Below are 22,075 nucleotides of genomic sequence, written 5' to 3'. Positions count from 1 at the left end.
AAGGCAGGTTCGAGACACTTTCAATTCTCTGTCCTGCCCTTTGGTTTATCTACTGCGCCCAGAGTCTTTACCAAGTGCCTGGCACCAGTAGTGGCTTATTGCAGACTCCAGGGGATTCAGATTTACCCCTATTTGGACGACTGCTTTATTCAGGCAGACAGCAAGGATCTTTTACTCCAACATCTGGATTTTGTTCAACGTCTTCTCCTCCTACTGGGATTTTCAGTGAACACAAAAAAGTCACATTTGATCCCTTCTCAACAAATGGTATTTCTGGGAGCCCTCTTAAATACAACCTTACAAAGGGCCTTCCTCACTACAGAAAAGCAAATACAGCTGGCTTCAATTTTCAAAACTTTGGCAACTCTACCTCAGCTCTCTGCAAGGAAATTCCTGCAGGCACTGGGCTACATGGCTTCCTGCATTCTGTTGATTCCAAATGCAAGGCTTCATATGAGAAAGCTTCAATGGTATCTGAAAAGTGTATGGTCGCAGCATTACCACGATCTGGACACTCTGATTCCTCTGATCCCCTGCCTCCAGAAGGAGTTCTTTGGTGGTCCAGGGTGTGTGCGTTAAACGAAGGAAAGCCTTTCCGTCTTCCTCAACCTTCTCAAATCATAACCACGGATGCCTCGGATTATGCTTGGGGAGCACATTTTCTAGGCAATTGCCAGCAGGGAACCTGGACAAAGGATCATCTTCACTGGCACATCAATCTGAAGGAAATGTTGGCAGTTCAAAATGCTCTTCTAGCCTTCAAGAACCTTTTGCATCCAGGACCTCTTTTGATTCGCACAGACAACACCACAGTCATGTGGTACATAAACAAGCAGGGGGGGTTCTCATTCGTACCCCCTTTGCAGACTTGCTATGGCTTTATGGGACACAGCTCTAAATCTGAATCTACATCTCCAGGCCCAATTCATACCAGGAGAACAGAATCTCTTAGCGGACAGCCTGAGTAGGAACATTTTAGATCCTCACGAATGGATGCTAGACACCAACTTATTCAACCGGATTACTGCAGTTTGGGGATGCCCCCAGATAGATCTGTTTGCATCCCATCTCAATCATCAGCTGCCTCTCTTTTGCACCAGGTCATTCCACAAAACAGCTTGGAAAGTGGATGCCCTGTCCTTCAGCTGGAGAAACCTTTTGGGATATGCCTTCCCTCCTCTTCCTCTTCTTCCTCGGATTTTACTAAAGATAAAACAGGACAAGCCCAAGTTCCTCATCTTGATTGCTCCAAATTGGCCTCGACAGTTTTGGTATCCAACTTTAAAGCACCTGTTCTTGAAGCCTCCTTGGATTCTCCCTCTGAACCCTTCTCTTCTGTCCCAGCATCAGGGTCAGTTGCTACATTCCAATCTCAAGACCCTTTGTCTGGCAGCTTGGCTCTTCAAAGGAATTTGATCTCTTCTAGCCTTCCCAAACAAGTTTTGGATGTTCTTTTGGAAGCTAGACGACCTAGCACAAGGAAATCCTATGCCTCTAAATGGAAGAGATTTTGCATTTGGATGCAGGACCGAGGCTTGGACCCTCTGGTACCTGATCTCTCTTCTATTTTGTTTTACCTTTCGGATCTTTGGTCTAATGGGCTTTCCTTTTCTTCCATTAAGATTCATGCTTCTGCTATTTCTGCTCATTTCAATACTGATCCCCCTGTTTTTTCTCAACCTTTGGTGAGACAATTCTTGAGAGGGGCTAAGAATTTAAGGCCTCCTAGAACCCCTCCTGTTCCTGCTTGGGATCTTAATTATGTTTTAGAAAAACTTACTTTGCCTCCTTTTGAGCCTGCTGCATCTTCAGATATTAAGTTTTTATCTTGGAAGACAGTTCTTTTGTTAGCTTTGACTTCTGCCAGAAGGTTCTCAGAGTTGCAAGCTCTCATGGCTGTGGAACCATACCTTATTTTCCACCAGGACAGAGTATCCTTGAGGACCAATCCTACTTTCATGCCTAAGGTGATTTCGAAAGTGGCTTTGAATCAAACAATTCACCTTCCTACCTTCTTTCCTAATCCTCAGAATAAAGGGGAAAGGATTTTGCATTCCTTGGACGTGCACAGACAGTTACGATTTTATTTGGCCAAGACTAAAGAGTTCAGAAAATCTAACCAATTGTTTGTTTCTTTTGCCTCCAGTTCTCTTGGAAAGGCTATTTCCAAACAAACTATTTCCAAATGGATTTCTTATGGAATAAGATTTTGTTACACTCATCATGGGAAACAATTTCCAGGTACTGTGAGAAGTCATTCTACTAGAGCAGCTGCTACTTCTACAGCTTTTCTCAGGGGAGTTCCTACCAAGGATATCTTGGAAGCTGCCACTTGGAGTTCTGTGCATACTTTTTCCAAGCACTACAATCTCCCTTTGTATTCTAAGACCAGGGCAGGCTTTGCCTCTGCTGTTTTGCAGGGTCTTCTTGCTGCCCCTTCTTCTGTCTAAACCTCCCCCTTTTTCACTGCTTTGGGATTCCACCCTACAGTTATGACTGCAACAGTGAAACACGATGAACATAGTACAGTTGTGTACACCTACCATAAATGTAGATGTTCGAGTGTCTTCACTGTTGCAGTCGGTGTTTCCCTCCCTCCTATCCCCTCTTTTTCTCTTTTTTTGTGGCGTATTTGTGTTTCCTAGTGGGATTCATTTATGATTTATTGGGGACTTCTGACATCTAGGGCAAGAAAGGCTGGAGAAGATGGTGTCGGCTGAGGGCTATGTACTAGAGCGTACTGACGTCAGGGTACTGGCTTGTACAGCCGACGCCGGACCCAGACTTTGGGATTCTGGCCGACCTCGGGCTGCCTGCCGGCAGGAGCACCCTACAGTTATGACTGCAACAGTGAAGACACTCGAGCATCTACATTTATGGTAGGTGTACACAACTGTACTTTCCATCCCTAGTCAGGCTTCATGATTTTTCACCCGCTGTGACCCACATTCTCACAAACCCTCCACTAGAAAGTTATACACCAGCAAATGGAGAAGGCTTTTTATCTGGGCTGATGAAAGGAATGTTGACCCTTACACCGCATCCATTCCAGTGGTTTTAGAATTCTTGTCTGAACTTTTTCATCAGGGTTCTGCTGCTGCCACAATTAGGGTTCAGTTGGCAGCAATATCAAATTTTCATTTGGGTCAGCATGAGTCTAATCTGATGTCACATAGATTATGCAAAACCTTCTCTAAGGGTGCTACTTTGCTGAGACCTCCCTTTCAGGAACCGGTAGCTTCATGGGATCCAAACTTCGTCCTATCCAAATTAACGTCTCCACCCTTTGAACCTGCTCATTCGTGTTCGTTGAGGTTTCTGTCTTGGAAGACTTTGTTTCTGGTGGCCATCACATCTGCTGTTACAAGCACCGTCTATCAAGCCCCCTTATTTGATTTTCAAAAAAGATAAGAGTATCTCTTCACACAAATCCATCCTTTGTCCCTAAGGTGTGCTTTCATAATAACTTGAGCCAAACTGTAGAGCTTCCATTGTTCTTTCCTGATCATTCCAACACAGCAGAATACAGATTTTATCAATTGGACGTTCACAGACAATTGCAGTTCTGTCTACACCGGACCAAGAAATTCAGGAAGTTAGACCAATTGTTTGTATCCTTCTCTGACTCCAGATTAGGTCTCCCAATTTCCAAAGTGACCCTTTCGAATTGGATTTCTAGTTGTATATCCTACATTTATTCTTCCAGTGGAAAGCCTTTACCGTTCAAGATTAAGGTACATTCTACAAGATCCCAGTCAACTTCAGCAGCCTTTCAAGCCAGGATTCCAATTGATATTTGTGCAGCAGCAACCTGGGCTACCCCTCACACCTTTATTACTCATTACAAATTGGATTTGACCTCTAGGGGTAGAGCCTCCTTTGGTTCCACGGTACTCAAGAGTATTTTTCCTTGAGCCACCCAAGAAAAAGGTGCTAGGGATGCTGTCCCATGTGTAAGAATGAAGGCGAGATAGGACTACAGAACATAAAGAAGTTACTTACTCCCCATAACATTCCATGTTTGTAGTCTATCTTGCCCTTCATTCTTACGAACCCACCCTCCTACCCCCTTCCTGGAAGGGTCTGGAGACAGAAAATGTTTTCATAACAGGTGGAGACCTTTTATTGTTGTACTTTCTGGATAGTTTTTGTTCTTTCTTTCTGTAGTTTAGCAGTAAACAAGATCTGGGGATTATACTGGTGCACCATGGGATACCTACCTAACCACGAGCCAACTAGAAGACTTTGTGCTTTGTAATAGGCCGAGTCAGAGCCGAGGATCGGCTCCGAACCCATGTGTAAGAATGAAGGGGTGAGATGGATTACAAACATGGAACGTTATGGTGAGTACATAACTTCTTTTTATATTTAAAAGAAAAAACTGCACAGATGTTGGAAGCCTAAATTCACATGCTAGTGCCATTGAAGAATTGCAGAAAAAGAATAAAGAAACAGAAGAAAAGAGTGCATATATATTGGTTCTGATTGAAAGGGAAGATGTTTGAAATGTTTGTATACTAGCAAAAAAGAAAGGCAGTACTTTTATAACTTACATGCTGGAGAAATTGAATGAACTGGCATGTGTTCAAGCTAAAGGAGAATAAACAGAGCACATAAACATTTTATACAAGCCTGAATGGAAATGCAAGGCAGCCTTGGACATGTATTGATCCAATTTAAGAATTATTCAGAGAAAAAATGGATGTTGTCTTTGCTCCGTTGATTAGATAAGCGAAGCAAAGTTGATGATAAATGAGCTTTCTTTCTTGATGATTATAATCCGCATAAAGTGTTCAGTTTATGGTTTCCATGAGGGAATGTAGACAGATAAATCTGAAAATGTTGCATGTTTTGTCCAGCTTTTTTATGTGTGTACTTTACTGTAAATTCATAGTTATCAATGAGCCATTAGAGTAGTGATGAGAATATGCTAAAGGGCGAATTGGAAGAGAGTAGAGAAAAAGGCATATGGAACGAGTAGAAGATATGTAAGAAAAGCTCTGTATTACATAAAGTGAAAGCAATTTAGAGACTGAGTTCAGAAACGTTTCCTATTTTTCAAACCCATATGGCTAACCTGCAGAATGCTGCGAGCAGTTTGACGAATCAGGCAGGTTGGTAGTCTAGAATTAGAAGGAACAGTAATTGCCTTGTGTGGATTTGTTGTCTGTGATTGCAGTAATAATAATTGTAATTTGCTTCTTTGGGGGAATGAGATGGGGAGCTTGTATCATTCTTCTACTCAGGGATATAAAGCATCAACTGCATCAGCTTTAGTAAGTATCTTAAAGAGTAAATTATGATTTGAAACAATTACTGTGTGGAAACATGAGCCCAATTGATGTAGTTTTCATAAGTAATACTAATTTGGTTCAAATTAGTAGTATGTTAGGCTTGCATTTCTGAATATATTTTTGAGAAACTTTACAATGGCAAGGTTAATTTCATCTGGAAGGGGTGTTTCTCCTGCCTTTACACACTGTAGCAAAGGCTGTTATGCACTAGTAGTTACTAATTTGTGATTATTTTTTGAAGTATTAATTACTGTATTTTATTTTTAAGAAAGTTAAATCATGGCAAGTTATGAAGTATCAAATTTGAGTTGCTGTTAGTAGAAAGTCATGATTTTATATAGTGCTGTAGGTAGGTAGGTTGTACTTTCTAAGAGGATAAATTTTGTTTGGACATTTTAATATGGAAGGATTATAATTAAGTGCAAGGATTTAAAATGATGAAGAGAGTGACTGAGTGAGAATTTTTGGCATCAGGAAGCAAGTGTGCCAGCTTTCTTCCTTTAGGTATCAGTAGATATCATTACAGACAAAGGTTTGCTTGATAAACATGGTGAATTTACCATGTGTGGCAGCTACATACAGTTTCCAAGATAGCCTGTCCAAAATTAGAGTGAGGTTTGCATCTGCTTCTTCAAGGCATAATTTAGCCTTCCTCAGGGAAATTCCTTGCAGCTGAATTGGCACTGTTTATGGGATAAAGAATCAAACTGCAGCTGTGATCCCTAGTTGTTTTAATAATTCACTATAGCAGTAGATATCGGAGTACATGCATGCTGTGGTGTAAGCTCACACCCTCTACACTCCTCAGCTGCTTTAAGTGTATACCCAAAGGGCCTTGGATGCTTTACTGTAACCTTTTTGTTTTTAAGAGGGACCAGATGAGTACAGCCCTAATCTTATGTTTGAGCAAACCAGGATGCTTAGGCAAAAGTCCTTATGGACCCTCTAGAATGAGGATCCAGAAGCTACATGTAACTAGACACTTTTGTTTCCAAAAATAACTCAGTGGTGTCACAAGTACCTCCTCATTATAAGTTATACATTGGTCCATCATGGAATAAGGAGGAGCCACACTCATGGGTGACATCTGTGAAAGCTGTGTAAGTCACGGGAAAGGTTGGATGTCCATCTTTCAGTAAATTCCATGGATTAAGAATAGCATTATCGATCTTACCTCTTCTTCGAATATCTTCTGCTGTGGTAAGTAGTAATGCAGCTATATGTTCTGTCTGTATTTTATCTTGTTGAAAAATCAACCTCTTTAAGGATTTGTTTGCATCTTTTGTATGCCAGCCTTTATAAATATTTTTTCTCAGTTCAGACTTTTCAACCTTTAAAATGTAAGCAGCTGTTGATAATTTTTTTTAATCCTTTGTTTTACACAAGCCATAACTGCTTCAACATTTGTGTAATGTAATATTCTTAAACTGTGCTGATAGTTGTGAAGAGTAATTTAGTGCAGTGCTACAAATTCTAAGTCATTTTGAAAGAAAGGTGTTCTGACAAGGATTCCTGAAAAAAAAGTTAAGCAGAGGCACAAGTTGTAGTGAACTTGTATATTACAAAGATTAATGTTTGTAGATATTGCCCACTTGTAGTCACTGTCATATATTGCAGTGGCTGTGATTCTTTTTTGTGTTATCTAATTTGTGACTTGCCTAACAGTATAATAGGTTCATAGGTTGGTACTAGGCTATCGGCCCTAGGGCCTATACAAGCCTAGCCATAACAATTCCCTGGATATTTCTTCCCACAATATTTACTTCTCTGGACTACTGTCTAGCAGGGTGACTGACATGATCACCGGGGTGAATTTCCTATCTGCCATCCAATCGTCAAAGTTCCTTTTGCAGAGGGCCAAGGAGGCACTCTGCTTGACAGGTATGGGCAGTCTATTCCAGAGTATGGGGAGTCTCTGGGTCAGAAACCTATCCCTCCAGCATGTTTTGTTCATTGTGATGACAAGGTTTAAATCCCTGGAGCGTGTGGCTCTGAGGAATTGGGATTTCTTTAAGCGGAGCATGTCCAACAGCTCAGGGTTTGACATGGCCTTGTATGTTAAGCAGAGATCGCCTATGAGTAGACGATATGCCAAAGAGTATAGCTGGAGTTTTTTAGACAGTCAGCATTGGGCATCTGCTTTAGGCCTGTGATTCTTTTAGTGAGGTATTTCTGTGGTCTTTCCAGCTGTTGCAGATGTCTTATGAGGTACATACCAAATGGGGCGTTGTACTCTATAATGGGTCTAATGAGGGATGAGTACAGTGGGACAATGACCTCCTTTTTTTTCTGGATGAAAAGCCCTTAGTGATGAGGTGTGCCACATAGAAAGATTTCCTGACTGCTATGGCGATGTAGGTATCGAAGGCTAGACCACTGACCAACTGTGTCCCTAGGTCTCTCATCACACTTTGTGTTTAGTGTACTACCACCTATGTGGTAATTCATGGGTACATGTTTTTTCCCAAAGGGGATAACTGTACATTCCATGGCATTAAGCTTGAGCCCATGGCTGTGGCACCAAGCATCTGTTTCTGTAAGGCCCTTTTGTAGAATATCCACATCATTTGGGGATTCAGTAATGGCTTCCAGTTTGCCGTCATCTGCGATCTTTGTTAGCCAGAGTCCCTTAGTGTTGGCTTGTACTTCAGAGAAGTAGATGCCAAACAAGAGCGGTCCCAGGACTGAACCCTGAGGTACTCCACTTGTCACTTGTCTGGAACTGGATTTGGAGTCTGCTACTTTTACAGTCTGAGTTCTGTCAGTAAGCCAGTTGGCAACCCATCGAGTGACGTATGGATTTATGCCCAGCTTAGTAAATTTATCTATGATTCCAGAGTGGGGGGTGGTGTCGAAGGCCTTGACAAGGTCCAGATAGGTTGTGTGGACCGTCTTATCCTCGTCCACAGCTCTGGAGACTGATTTGAAGAAGTCAATCAGGTTCAGGACACAAGATTGGCCCTTTCCGAACCCAAACTGGGTGGGGTCCAGTGTTTGAAGGTTGCCAATGTCTTTGTTTATAAGTTCCCTGATAATGCATTCCATGCCTTTGCAGATCAAGCTCGTCAGACAGATGGCACTGTAGTTCCCGGGATCCTTGTGGAGGAGATAACTGTAGCTGTTCATCACTCAATGGGCTTGAAGCCTGAGGTGAGGCTATGATTAAACATGACAATTAGGTGAGGTGCCAGTTCATTTTGTAGTTCATGTAGTACACAGCCCAGGATGTCATCTCATCCCATGGATGCTATATTCTTAGCTTTGGGAGTGAGGTTTCTACCTGTGTGGCCATGATTACCGGAATTTGGCAATCTTTTGGTACTGAGATGGGCCCTTTAGGGTTGAGAGAGGGGCGGGTGAAGTTGGCACTAAATCGATCTGCCAGTATATTGGCAATATCCTTGGGATCAGTATATTTAATGCCATTCTATTGTAGCTCAGAGCATATCTGACCATTGCCATTTAGATTCTTGACATAACTATAGAATGCCTTGTGGTGGTCTTTGGAATCTTTGGCAATTTTATTTTCGTAACTAGCTTTAGAGGATTTTATGAGGGATCTCAGCTTCTTACTGAGGCTATTAAGGGAGTTTTTTGCATCCTGGGATTTTCCTCTTTTCTGCAACAGTTTCTTCCTTCTGTTGTATAGTTTGTTTATGGCAGGGGACAACCAGATTGGCTTCCTTTTTTTGGAGGAGAGCATCTTGGTTCTATTCGGGATGGCACGATTCATGCACAAATTAATGTGCTCGTACATTGCCTTAGTGTAGGATTCAGCAGTCGAACTTTTAGATCCTGTCTGCATGAGTGTCATGAAGTTTGTCACTTCTGACTTGAGTAGCATGAAGTTGGCTTTGGAGACGTTTTTTACGGAGGTTTCCTTACTGGGGAGTGGGATGATGATGTCAAGGGTGATTTGCTTATGGTCATACCTGATCAATGAGTGGGTGACCACTGGTGTGGAGCATCTATCTCCCATGTTGGTAATGAGCAGGTCTTGGATATTGGAGCCCCTGGTGGGACAATGGATTAGTTGATCCAGGGCGCTGGAATTTATTAATTCCAAGAACCGTTGGGAAAAGGTGTTGGTACCCGAGTAGTTTTCCCAGTTAATGGCAGGGTAGTTGAAATCACCCAGTATTAGGGTGTTTGGTTGTATCTTAATATTTTCCAGTATGTTTAGAAAGGTGTAGTGAGAATATTGGGGCATGGTGAGGGATCTGTAGCAAACTACAATTTGGATTGCAGTCTTACCTAGTGTTAGTTGCACCTGGAGAATTTCAGATGCATTGTGTTGGACAACTAGCCTGGAGGTGTGAATATCCTTGGTGAATATGGACACTCCTCCACCTTTAGTGTGTCGGTCTTGGTTTGGTGGCCGAAAAGTGTGGTAAGAGTTGTAGCCTGGTATTGCAGGGGTGCTCTCTGGAGCCTTGAACCAGGTCTCAGTTACTGCACAGATATTGATGTTCTCCATTTTTAGGAGTGCCTTGAGAGACTGCATTTTGAGGTTTAGACTTCTAGCATTACCTTCACATTTTGCATGCTTGTATCTGTTACGGTGGTGGTTTTGTCCTTTGAATTTTGCTTAAAAAAGGCACTATAGGGGTGGTAAGAGCTTTAGCCAGTAACCTGAACCCCAGGGTGACAGGTGCATACCATCTCGGGCAAAGCATCCTGGTTTGTCGATCATATCTTCCCAGGCAGACAGATACTGGATCCCCTTTGAATGACACCAGAAACTTAGCCAGTTGTTGAAGTCAATCATTTTGTCCTTATACTGTGGTATCATTCTGGGTGAAGGCAGGATGCTACTCAGGGCTAGGGTCATACCTACCTGGGCCACATGATCCAAGAGCTCTTCCATGTCTCTCTTCATGTAGTCCAAGGGGGTATGTCTCAAGTCATTCTCTCCAACATGGACAATGACAGAATCGTATTTGTACTTGTTGTGGAGTGACTTGAGTGCATGTGTTATGTGGCAGATCCTGGCAACCGACAAGCAGCTGACTGTAATTTTCTCCTTGTTCAGCCTGGCGAGTGGGACATCAGTAGTGTGCCTGACTATAGAGTCACCTATGACTAATGTGTTAGGTAAATTGTCTTGCCTTAGGGGCTGTTGGCTGGCACACTGATGTTGTGAGCTATGTGTCACTTTGGTTGTGACTGGTGTTTGTTTGCATTTCAGCTTCGGAGGTCCTTGTTGCTTGGGTAGGTTAATGTTAAGGGCCTCCGCATATGTGGGTTTAGTATTGCTATGTGTCGGTGTTGATGCTGTGGGTTTTGAAGGTCTGTGTGTTGCTTGAGGTTTAGTGCAGGTGTTATCCTTCTCTTCTTGACTGTCTAGCACAGTCTTGGCCGGAGAGAGCTTTGCTTCCATTTTGGCTATGCAAATGCATCTCTCGCAGGTTGTAGTGTTGGGTGTTAGGAGGAGAGGGTTGTCTGTGTACATGAGGCAGTTGCTGCATTGCCCCAGTATGCTCAGATTCACCAGGTGGATAGGAGAAATCACCGGAAGCTGACCCTTGGACATGCCTGTTCAGGTGCTGTTTTGTAAAGTACAAGAGCTGTTTTCCCTTACCTTTGTAAGGTACTTTGCAGTTATAGGCTGTTTATTGCCTACAATTAATTTCTCCTTATTGACAAGGAGAGTTGAGTGCTTGTATCAGTTTCAGGCTTCCTAGTGCTTTCCAGCAGGTTCAAGAGCAAGTGCTAGTCACAGGGGTTCGGATTTTAGTGCTACTACTTTGAAACCAGCTAGTTCTAAGGGAAAGTTTGAAGAGCAGACTTTCTGGCACTTGGAATAGTTTAACCTTAGCCCCGTGGTGCTGCATGATGCGAACAATGGAAAGAAAATAAGAAATCAGCCCAAAAAGGCTAATAAAATTACAATTTCAGAGCTGGAAACCACTCCTCTAGTGTTAGATAGGCAGTACAATGCTCACCAGTCCCACTGGTAAGCAGTAGGATTTCCCTCTACCACAGCAACGTCTGGATAGCTCTGAGCACAGAAAATAAAGTCCTGAACAAGCAAAGCCTGGGATCTGGACTATACTAGCTAGGAAAGGCAGGACATGAGCAAAGAAGATTTTTTTTTTGTTAAAACTGGCTAAACAATGCAATAATACAGTAAATGAACACAGAAAAGGCTAACACACTTGTGTGTGTAGCCCTAAACAGTAAATGTAATTAAAACTGTGCAAAATTAGCAATTTAAAACTTTTTAAATGAAGCAAGGCAAGTGCACAACTGAAAAACTATTTGAGGCAGTAATACAGTAGAATAAGTAGCTAGTCTACATATACAGAGAAGTCTATGTATACAGAAAAGCAGCTAAAACACACAAATACTTCAGATGTAGTGCAACCTAGAGCACTTGAGTTGTAGCAATATAAAGGCAAATACAGTTTAGTAAATGCACTAAAATATACTCTGTATTTCCAAAATGTTTGAAAAGCACAGTCAGAACACAAGGAGATTCAAGCATTTTTTTTTAAAGAAAGGGAGAAAGAAGGAAAGAAACTAAGTGGGTTGGCCTTCTCAGATGTTCTCTCTGTATTAGGTAGAATGAGCTAATGACACTAGACTGGGAGGAGTTTCCCAGATGAAATTTACAGTAGGGGCGAGCAACTGCAAAGCCACCAAGTTTAACAGCAAGACACCAACAGGGAGGGAGAGTAGAATGTATTGGGAGGGTGGCCTAATGGTTAAGGTGTTTGCCTTACAAACACAAGGTGCAGGGTTCAAGTCTCCCAAGGGATAATTGGCTAGGCTTAAAATGGCTCGCAAGGGCAGTTAGCCTAGTACTGATCTATGAACCTATGAACAATACTAAAGCTGTTAGCCTACACCCTTTTAGGTAGTAAACACTACAGAAATCTTTCTCACAGCAGTGAACACCAAAATGAAAGTTTTTAAACAGATAAAGGAGCAAGGAGACTACAGAATGCTTTTAACTGCAAACAAATCAGTTACCCGTGCAGATTAGTTAATAGCAATAAAATACAGTAAAAAGTATGCAGCAGGCAATAAAAGTGCTATATATATAAATTGCTAGAAGCAATAACCAGTATAAATAAGCCAAAAAAAACAGGATACTTACTGTTATATATCTCAGATCAGAGTAGTCAATGCCCCTCCTCCACTTTGCTCAGTGTGTATAGACAGAAATCCTCTCAAAGTTAGAATACATTTTGAATAGTCCTAGTAACAGCATTTAGACAAATATGACAAGATTTTGAACATGCATTCAAAGTATCACACTGCTTTTTTGCTTGCTTGCAGTATAATTTTTACATGAAACTGTGTGTGCCTGCTAAACTGTTACTCTAGTGGTAGCCTGTAATGTGTATTGTGACTTTTTCTTGCAGCTGATTATAGCACCAGTGAAATGTTGGTGAACATGGGAAACCTGCCTTTGGACGAGTTTTATCCTGCAGTTGCTATTGTAACACTGATGCGCATTCTGAGAGATCCGTCACTTTCCAATCATCATTCCATGGTCGTGCAAGCTGTCACTTTCATCTTCAAATCTCTTGGTCTTAAATGTGTCCAGTTTCTGCCTCAAGTCATGCCAACCTTTCTTAATGTGACCCGTGTTTGTGATGCCAACATTCGAGAGGTAATTGTGAGAAAATTTTTTGCCTTTAAATTTTGTAATATAATGTGTACAGGTAGTTTATTTTTCTTAATGTGCGTCTAGCATATATGAGATTGTGTGCGTGCATGTTTTTTAGAAGACACACTGACAGAGATACATAATCGGTCACCAGTTTCTTTCTTGTAAAAAAACAAGAAACCTGTGTATTGAGCCATCATTTACGACACAGGCAATCATACATTTGTATAAATGAAAATATTTCACACCGACACAATCCTAGTTGCAAGCATTTTACATTACAAACCATACTGACACACTCCTAGTTGTAAACATTATACATTATAATCTACCCAACCATTTTCAGTCAAACATTACTTAGCTCATTTAAGTCCTGCCTTCTTTTAAACCTCATTCCTCCCCTGTATGCATTGTTCCACCATTTCTTTTTTTTACTGTGTACTTTGCTCCTACCCATTTTAAAGATCTCAATTCTAATTGCTTTATCTCTATTACTATATAGGGACCGAGCTAGTAAAGATGTGCAGCAGGTAAGGGTGATAAAGGATAATGAGGGAAACGTACTCACAAGCAAGAAGAGTGTGTTGGGCAGATGGAAGGAGTACTTTGAGGGGTTGATGAATAAAGAGAATGAGAGGGAGAGAAGGTTGGACGATGTGCGGATAGTGAATCATGAAGAGCAGTGGCTTAGCAAGGAGGAAGTAAGGATAGCTATGAAGAGGATGAAGAACGGAAAGGCTGTTGGTCCAGATGACATACCTGTGGAAGCATGGAGGTGTTTAGGTGAAATGGCAGTGGAGTTTTTAACTAGATTGTTTAATGAAATCTTGGAAAGTGAGAGGATGCCTGAGGAATGGAGAAAAAGTGTTTTGGTACCGATTTTTAAGAATAACGGTGATGCGCAGAGCTGTAGTAACTACAGAGGGATTAAACTGATCAGTCACAGCATGAAGTTATGGGAAAGAGTAGTGGAAGCTAGGTTAAGAAGGGAGGTGATGATTAGTGATCAGCAGTATGGTTTCTTGCCAGGAAAGAGCACTACAGATGCGATGTTTGCTCTGAGAGTGTTGATGGAGAAGTACAGAGAAGGTCAGAAGGAGTTGCATTGTGTCTTTGTGGATTTAGAAAAAGCATATGACAGGGTGCCTAGAGAGGAGTTGTGGTATTGTATGAGGAAGTCGGGAGTGTCCGCGAAGTATGTAAGAGTGGTACAGGATATGTACGAGGGTAGTGTGACAGCGGTGAGGTCTGCAGTGGGAGTGACGGATGTATTTAAGGTGGAGGTGAGATTACATCAAGGATCAGCTCTGAGCCCTTTCATATTTGCAGTGGTGATGGACAGGTTGACAGATGAGATCAGACAGGAGTCCCCGTGGACTATGATGTTTGCAGATGACATTGTGATCTTTAGTGATAGTAGGCAACATGTGGAGGAGACCCTGGAGAGGTGGAGATATGCTCTAGAGAGAAGAGGAATGAAGGTCAGCAGGTCTAAGACAGAATATGTGTGTGTGAATGAGAGGGAGGAAAGAGGAATGGTGAGGATGCAGGGAGAAGAGGTGGCGAAAGTGGATGAGTTTAAGCACTTGGGATCAACAGTTCAGAGTAATGGTGAGTGTGGAAGAGAGGTGAAGAAGAGAGTACAGGCAGGATGGAGTGGGTGGAGAAGAGTGTCAGGAGTGATTTGTGACAGACGAGTACCAGTAAGAGTGAAAGGGGAAGGTCAACAAGAGGGTAGTGAGACCAGCTATGTTATATGGATTGGAGACAGTGGCATTGATAGAAAGGCAGGAGTCAGAGCTTGACGTGGCAGAGTTGAAGATGTTAAGATTTGCACTGGGTGTGACGAGGATGGACAGGATTAGGAATAAGTATATTAGAGGGTCAGCCCAGGTTGGAAGGTTTGGAGATAAAGCCAGAGAGGCAAGATTACGTTGGTTTGGACATGTGCTGAGGAGGGATGCAGAGTATATTGGGGAAAAAGATGCTAAGGATGAAGTTGCCAGGTAACAGAAAAAGAGGAAGGCCTAAGATAAGGTTTATGGATGTGGTGAGAGAGGACATGCAGGTGGTTGGTGTGACAGAGCAAGATGCAGAGGACAGGAAGAAATGGAAACAGTTGATCTGCTGTGGCGACCCCTAACGGGAGCAGCCGAAAGAAGAAGACTATATTCAGTACTTTTAGTATTGTTAGTTTAGATTTGTATTTCTATTTTCCAGTAATTGCTTTTTTGGCAGCCACCAGGCAATTCTGATTCTGTATCGTAACTCGGAAAAATCATATCCCTTGTCATACCAGTCTGCCCACCCAGTATCTCTGACAGTTTATACAGGAGGGAATCCTTAAAGTCCGCCAACTCAACAAACTCCCAGAAAACATGTTCCCACTTAGGGTCATAGGTAGGTACTAGGCTATCTGCCCGAAGGCATTTATAAGCCTAGCCAGAATGTGTTGGCTTTCATCACCCCCTTAGATTAGTTCCCTGTGTGCCTCTGTCCAGCAGAGCCACTGAAGTGATCCCCGAGGAAAACTTTCTGATGTTCATCGTGTTTCACTGTTGCAGTCATTACACTTGGGTTATCCTGCTGGCAGGCTACCTGCAGTCGGCCTGGATTCCAAAGTCTTGGTCCGGCGTCGGTTGCTGTTGCGTCTTCCCTGTCGGCAGTGCGCCAGGGGTATAAAAGATGCAGCCGATGCCATTTTCTTCAGTCTTTATTGCCGCGCAGTGCCCGAAGTAGAAGCAGTTCGCAAGTGCCGGTCGGCCGACTCCTGAGATTTTCAAAATCGAATTTCAGGTCCGAAGTCTTCATTAAAGCTAAGTACCCCATTGGGGAAACTTTTTTTCTTGCTCCAGACCGATGTCAGAAAAAGTTAACAATAGTATTTCTTGTGGGAAGCAAATACCTCATAAGGATTTTCACTGTTACTGTATTCCTTGCCTAGGCCCTGATCACAACGTTGCTAGCTGTCGGTTTTGCGCTAGATTTAACCAATGCACTATTAAGCATCGGTACGATTTTGCCTTTCATTACTTTGGCCGAAGATTCAATTGTATAATGCCGTCGGAACAACCCACAACCGGAGTTTATAAAAAGCGCAAGGAAAAGGACAGGCATCCGAGGTCCAAAACCGACGATGAGGCTTCCGCTAAGCCAGTCGCCGGTTGTCAGTGAGGCGCTTTCGCAGCCCCTGACGCCCGCTACCTCAGAGCCACAGGCCGCTGCCCACGTGGAACCAGTTAGGCCTCTGGATACTCAAGGTATTGGACACTCGGAAACCATTCCCGAAGATGGGTCCGGAGCCGCTGAGCAGGCATCCGTTTCTGAGAGTGTTTTCAGACCTACACAGTTATATGTAAAGCCTACCTCAGCTTCCAAAGCAAAGACTAAAGCAGCTCTAAAGACAAAGAAACAAGTACAGCATTCTCCTGGACAGACTTCCATGCCTAAAAAACAGATGCTCAAAATGGCCGAAGACCTAATTACCTTGATCAGGGGTTCCCATTCCCCTCCTGATAAGAGGCCTAGGCAAGAGACAGAATATGAATCTTCAGATCACGTTTCCATTTGTTCTGACTCCTCTTCTGACCACAAATATTCTCTTCCTCCCTATGAGGATTCTGATGCTGAAGAATCTATTCCTTCAGCCTCTCCTCCTGTGGATTTTTCTTTTGGGGAAACCCTGCATACCATGAGGGAACACTTCCACTGGGAGAGCCAAGACTACTCAGAATCAAAGAAAAAGCTTAGAGATTTTCTTTTACTGCCTCAGCACAGGCCTCTTGCTATTCCCCCTGTGTTAGACATTGTAGATGATGTATTTTCAGAGTCTGGCCTTTCTCCTGACTCTACCCCCTGCCCCTGTAAAACCAGACAGATACTACAGGGTTCCAGACACTCATAAATTTCTGTATAAAAACCCTGCTGCTGATCCAGAAACTATTTCTCAGGGTCCCAAAGGGGTCAAGGCATCTACTGCAAAAAACCCTATCCCCTGTAACAGGGATTCTAGGGCACTAGACAGATGGGGGAAAAAAGTTTACACTTCTGCTACTTTGGCTGTGAGGGCTTTAAGTTGTCAATTTCATATGCTTAAATATCAGCAATACTTAATGTCACTGCTAAAACAGAAAATGTTGTCAAATTCTGATTGTGCAGAAAATAAGGAAATGCAGGATTTACTGCATGCAAATGAATAAGTGGGAAAGCATGCATTGCAATGTGGTTTTGATTCTCTAGAGGCCTCTTGCAGGGCCGCAGTTACGGGTTCTGTCATTAGGAGGCATGCTTTGTTAAAGGAACAAGACTCTACCTGATCATGTTAAGGCAAAATTACTAGATGCTCCATTACAGCATGATACTTTATTTGGTGTCAAAGCAGAGGAGGTGTTGAAGAGAATGGAGGACAAAGCAAAATCTATGCAAACAGTAACGGATTTCTTACAGATACAGCCACCTAGACTTAGCAGGAACTGGCCTACAAAGAATTGGTCCTTTCCAGTGTCAGACAGACTACATAGAGGCAGATCCCAACCCCAGGGCTCATACAGGCCTAAACAGTGGGGCGCTTCTACCTCCAAAAGCGGAGAAGACAAATCACAGCCATACAGAAAACAGTCCCAATGACTTTCCTCTGCCAGCATCAAGCACTTATCTCTTGGCAGCCCCCTTAGGGGGAAAACTAACACTTTTTTCTCAAAACTGGCACATGATCACCCAGGACAAATGGGTCTTGAATATAGTGTCCCAGGGCTACAGATTCCACTTTCACACCCTGCCAAGGGCAAAAGGTATGCCAGACCTGCCACGCAATCAATGGGCAGAGGCACAAAAACAAGTTTCATCCCTCATGGACATGAGGGCCATTCAGCGAGTACCACAGCAAGAGCAGGGACAAGGATTTTACTCAAGACTTTTCTTGGTACCCAGAAAGGACAAAACCTGAAGACCAATACTGGACCTGTCTATTCTAAATACATTTCTGGATATCCCAAAATTCAAAATGTTGACTTTGCAGCAGCTTCTGTCCATGCTGGGCAAGAAGGCTTGGCTTGTAATTTTGGACCTAAAAGAGGCATACCTTAATGTACCAATCAGACAGTCTTGCAGAAGATACCTCAGATTCATAGCTGGCTCAAAGCACTACCAATTCTCTGCACTGCCCTTTGGCTTATCTACTGCGCCCAGGGTCTTCACAAAATGCCTGGCACCAGTAATTGCATATTGCAGACAGAGGAATTCAGATATATCCTTACTTGGACAATTGTCTTATTCAAGCAGAGAACAAGGACATTCTACTAGAGCACCTGGCGTTTGTAAAAAGATTACTGATTTGCCTGGGGTACACTGTAAACGAAAAGAAGTAAAAATTAGTACCCTCTTAAGGGATAATATTCCTGGGTGCAAGCTTAAATACAACTGCCCAGATGGCTTATCTCACGCCAGACAAACAAAGGCAACTGACTTCTTACTTCACAATGTTGGCAACAAAAACCCAGTTATCTGCAAGAAAAATTCTGCAGGCTTTATACCATATGCCAGACTGCATATGAGGAAACTACAGTGGTATCTAAAAAGTGTTTGGATTCAACATTGCTACAGCCTGGAAACATTAATTACCCTCATTCCTTGCCTTCAACAGGAGTTTCGATGGTGGGCACAGTCCTGTCACCTCAGCAAGGACAGCCATTCAACCTACCCACAGCCAGGCAGTCTATAACAACAGATGCTCCAGATTATGTCTGGGGGGCCCACATGGCAGGAAAATGTATTCGGGGCACATGGCCCTCAAGCCAAATGCATCTTCATATCAATCAAAAAGAGATGCTAGCTGTTCAGAATGCCCTAACAGCTTTCAAGGACCTTCTTCATCCAGGACAACTACTGATAAGGACGGACAATACTACAGTCATGTGGTACATAAACAAGCAGGGAGGCACACATTCCTACCTCCTCTGCAGACAAGCCATGACTTTGTGGGACACAGCATTGACCTATCAAGTACAATTACTGCCAGGAAAGGAAAATACTCTGGCAGACGAACTAAGCAGAAACATTACGGATCCCCACGAGTGGAAACTGGATCCACAAGTCTTCAACATGATAACAAAGAAGTGGGGATGCCCAGACATAGATCTTTTTGCCTCCCCTCACAACCGCCAACTACAGAGATACTGCACAAGGACTTATCACAAGCAAGCATGGAAAGTGGATGCCCTATCATTCAGCTGGAAATCCCTAACAGTATATGCCTTTCCTCCTCTGCCTCTCCTTCCCAAGGTACTCCTAAAGGTGAGACAAGAGAAGACAAAAATGATTCTGATTGCCCCAGACTGGCCCCGCCAGCACTGGTACCCAATCCTAAAGAGCTTGTCTCACGGCCCAGCCTGGACATTGCCTCTAATTCCTCACTTACTGACCCAACGAAACAATCAGATCCTGCACAATCAACTCCAGGACCCTAAACCTGGCAGCATGGTGAGTAATGTAGCCATTCAGAACACACCTCTCTCTAAAGCAGTGATGGATGTTATTTTGGAGGCCAGGAGGCCAAGTACCAGAAAACCTTATGCAGAAAAATGGAAAAGATTCTGTGCTTGGAACCAGGCACAAGGAATTGACACGCTTGTACCAAATATTCCTCAGATTTTACAATACCTAACTGAGATGCTGGACAAAGGCTTATCCTTCTCATCAATTAAAATCCATGCCTCTGCCATTTCAGCTCATTACAGTACGGAACCACCTATTTTTTCTCATCCATTGCTAAGGCAGTACCTCAGAGGGGCCAAAAACATAAGACCTCCAAGGAGAGCACCAATACCTGCATGGGACCTCAATTATGTCTTGGAAAAACTCACACTACCACCTTTTGAGCCAGCCAATACAGCTGAAATAAAGTTCTTATCTTGGAAAACAGCTCTGCTCCTGGCAATAACCTCTGCAAGACGAGTCTCAGAGTTACAGGCTCTCATGGCTGTGGAACCTTTTATCATCTTCCATCCAGACAGGGTTTCTCTGAGAACTAACCCGACATTTATGCCTAAAGTAGTGTCCAGTGTGGTCCTTAACCAAACAATTCATTTGCCATCATTTTATCCAAAGCCACAGAATAAAGGCGAGAGACTCCAGCATTCTTTGGACATACACAGACAGCTATGCTTCTACTTGGACAGAACTAAAGATTTCAGAAAGTCTGAGCAACTTTTAGTGGCATATGCTGCAGAATCACAAGGATAGCTTATCTCAAAGCAGACTATTTCGAAATGGATAGGTCACTGCATTTGATTCTGTTATTCACAACATGGCAAATCAATCCCTAAGGGCATTAGGCCACATTCTACCAGAGCAGCAGCCACTTCAGCAGCCTTCCTCAGAGGGGTACCAACCAAAGACATTTTAGAGGCTGCAACTTGGACTTCAGTGCACACTTTCACCAAGCACTACCATTTACCTCTCTACTCTAAATCCAGAGCAGGCTTTGCCATTGCAGTTTTGCAGGGCCTTATAGCCTCTCCTAATCCTATTTAGACCCAGCCACCCTACCTCAGCTTTGGGATTCAACCCAAGTATAATGACTGCAACAGTTAAACGCGATGAACATAGTACAGTTGTGTACCTACCATAAATGTAGATGTTCGAGTGTATTCACTGTTGCAGTCCAGGTTACCCATCCACCATCCCCCCTTTTCTTTGCTGGGACTTGTCTGTATTTCTCTATCCTATACAACCTGTGTGGTGTATTTGCTTATAGATGAAGGAAATGTTTATGTTATTGCATGCATACTTATTGCCATAAATTTTTAGCCTACCAATTTGGGTGCACCTGACATCTGGGGCAAGAAAAACTGAAGAAAATGACGTCGGCTGCATCTTTTATAGCCCTGGCGCACTGACGTCAGGGAAGAGGCGAAAGCAACCGACACCGGACCAAGACTTTGGAATTTAGGCCGACTGCGGGTAGCCTGCCAGCAGGATAACCCAAGTATAATGATTGCAACAGCGAATACACTTGAACATCTACATTTATGGTAGGTACACAACTGTACTTTTCCCATCCACTCGTCAAGATTTCTTTTGAAGAGTGTTAGCGAGGAGCTCTGCCTGATGTAGATTGGGATCTTGTTCCAAAGCATGGGAAGTCTCTGTGACAGGAATCTATCCCTCCAGCACATCCTATTTATTGTTGTGGTGAGGTTTAGATCCCTAGAGCATGTGGCTCGTGGGGATAAGGTTTTCTTTAAGTGGAGCATGTCCATGAATTCTGGGTTGGACATGGCCTTGTATGTCAGGCAGAGATCACCTCTGAGTAGGTGGTATGCAACCGAGTACAGCTGTAATTTCTTCAGTCGAGCTGCATAGGACATCTGTTTTAGGCCAGTGATCCTGTTGGTGAGATACTTCTGTTGTCTTTCCAGCTGTTGCACATGTCTTGTAAGGTAGCACATGTCTTGTAAGGTACATCCCAAATGGTGCTTTGTACTCTATAATGGGTCTGATGAGTGATGAGTAGAGGAGTACAATGACCTCTTTTGATCTGGATGCGAACCCTTTTGTGATTAGGTGGGCCACGTAGAAGGATTTTCTAACCACTTTGGCAGTGTGATTACCAAAGTTGAGATTACTATCTACTTGGGTCCCCAGATCCCTTATTACGTCTTCTGTATTTAGGGGACTACCACCTATGCGGTAGTTTGTGGGTACTTTGTTTTTTCCAAAGGAGATGACTATGCACTTTTTGGCATTTAGTTTGAGGCCATGATTTTAACACCAGGTATCCGTCTCAGTGAGACCCTTTTGGAGGATGTCTGTGTCAGCCGGAGAGTCAGTTATAGCCCCTAGTTTGCAGTCGTCTGCGAACTTGGTCAGCCATAATCCTCCTGTGCTTGCCTGTACCTGTGAGAAGTATATGCCGAACAGAAGGAGTCCTAGGACTGAGCCCTGGGGACCTCCACTTGTAGCCGATTTAGAGTCGGACCTTGCTCCCGCAACTCTCACCATGTGAGTTCTGTCCATGAGCCAGTTGGAGACCCATCTTGTGACGTAGGGGTTTATGTTCAGGCTGTTGAGCTTGTCTATAATACCAGAATGGAGAATGGTGTCGAAGGCCTTTGCGAGGTCTAGTTAGGCTGTGTGTACCACCTTTCCCTCATCTATAGCCTTG

The 22,075-nt window shown here is 43.1% G+C and overlaps 1 protein-coding gene across 2 annotated transcripts in view; it reads left to right on the top strand.

Moving 5' to 3' along the window:
• The window catches only part of MTOR (mechanistic target of rapamycin kinase), a 4,577,509-nt gene that overhangs the window by 1,004,049 nt on the left and 3,551,385 nt on the right, over window positions 1-22,075 (top strand). For both annotated transcript variants that reach the window (XM_044063218.1, XM_044063219.1), the window contains exon 19: window positions 12,665-12,915. In XM_044063218.1, coding sequence (XP_043919153.1) covers window positions 12,665-12,915 — 251 coding nt within the window. The remainder of the gene's footprint in view (window positions 1-12,664; window positions 12,916-22,075) is intronic.

The sequence above is a fragment of the Protopterus annectens genome, chromosome 2.part1, assembly GCF_019279795.1.
Source record: "Protopterus annectens isolate FY-2018-M chromosome 2.part1, PAN1.0, whole genome shotgun sequence".
Lineage (NCBI taxonomy): Eukaryota > Metazoa > Chordata > Ceratodontiformes > Protopteridae > Protopterus > Protopterus annectens.
This window is presented reverse-complemented; position numbering and strand designations above follow the sequence as displayed.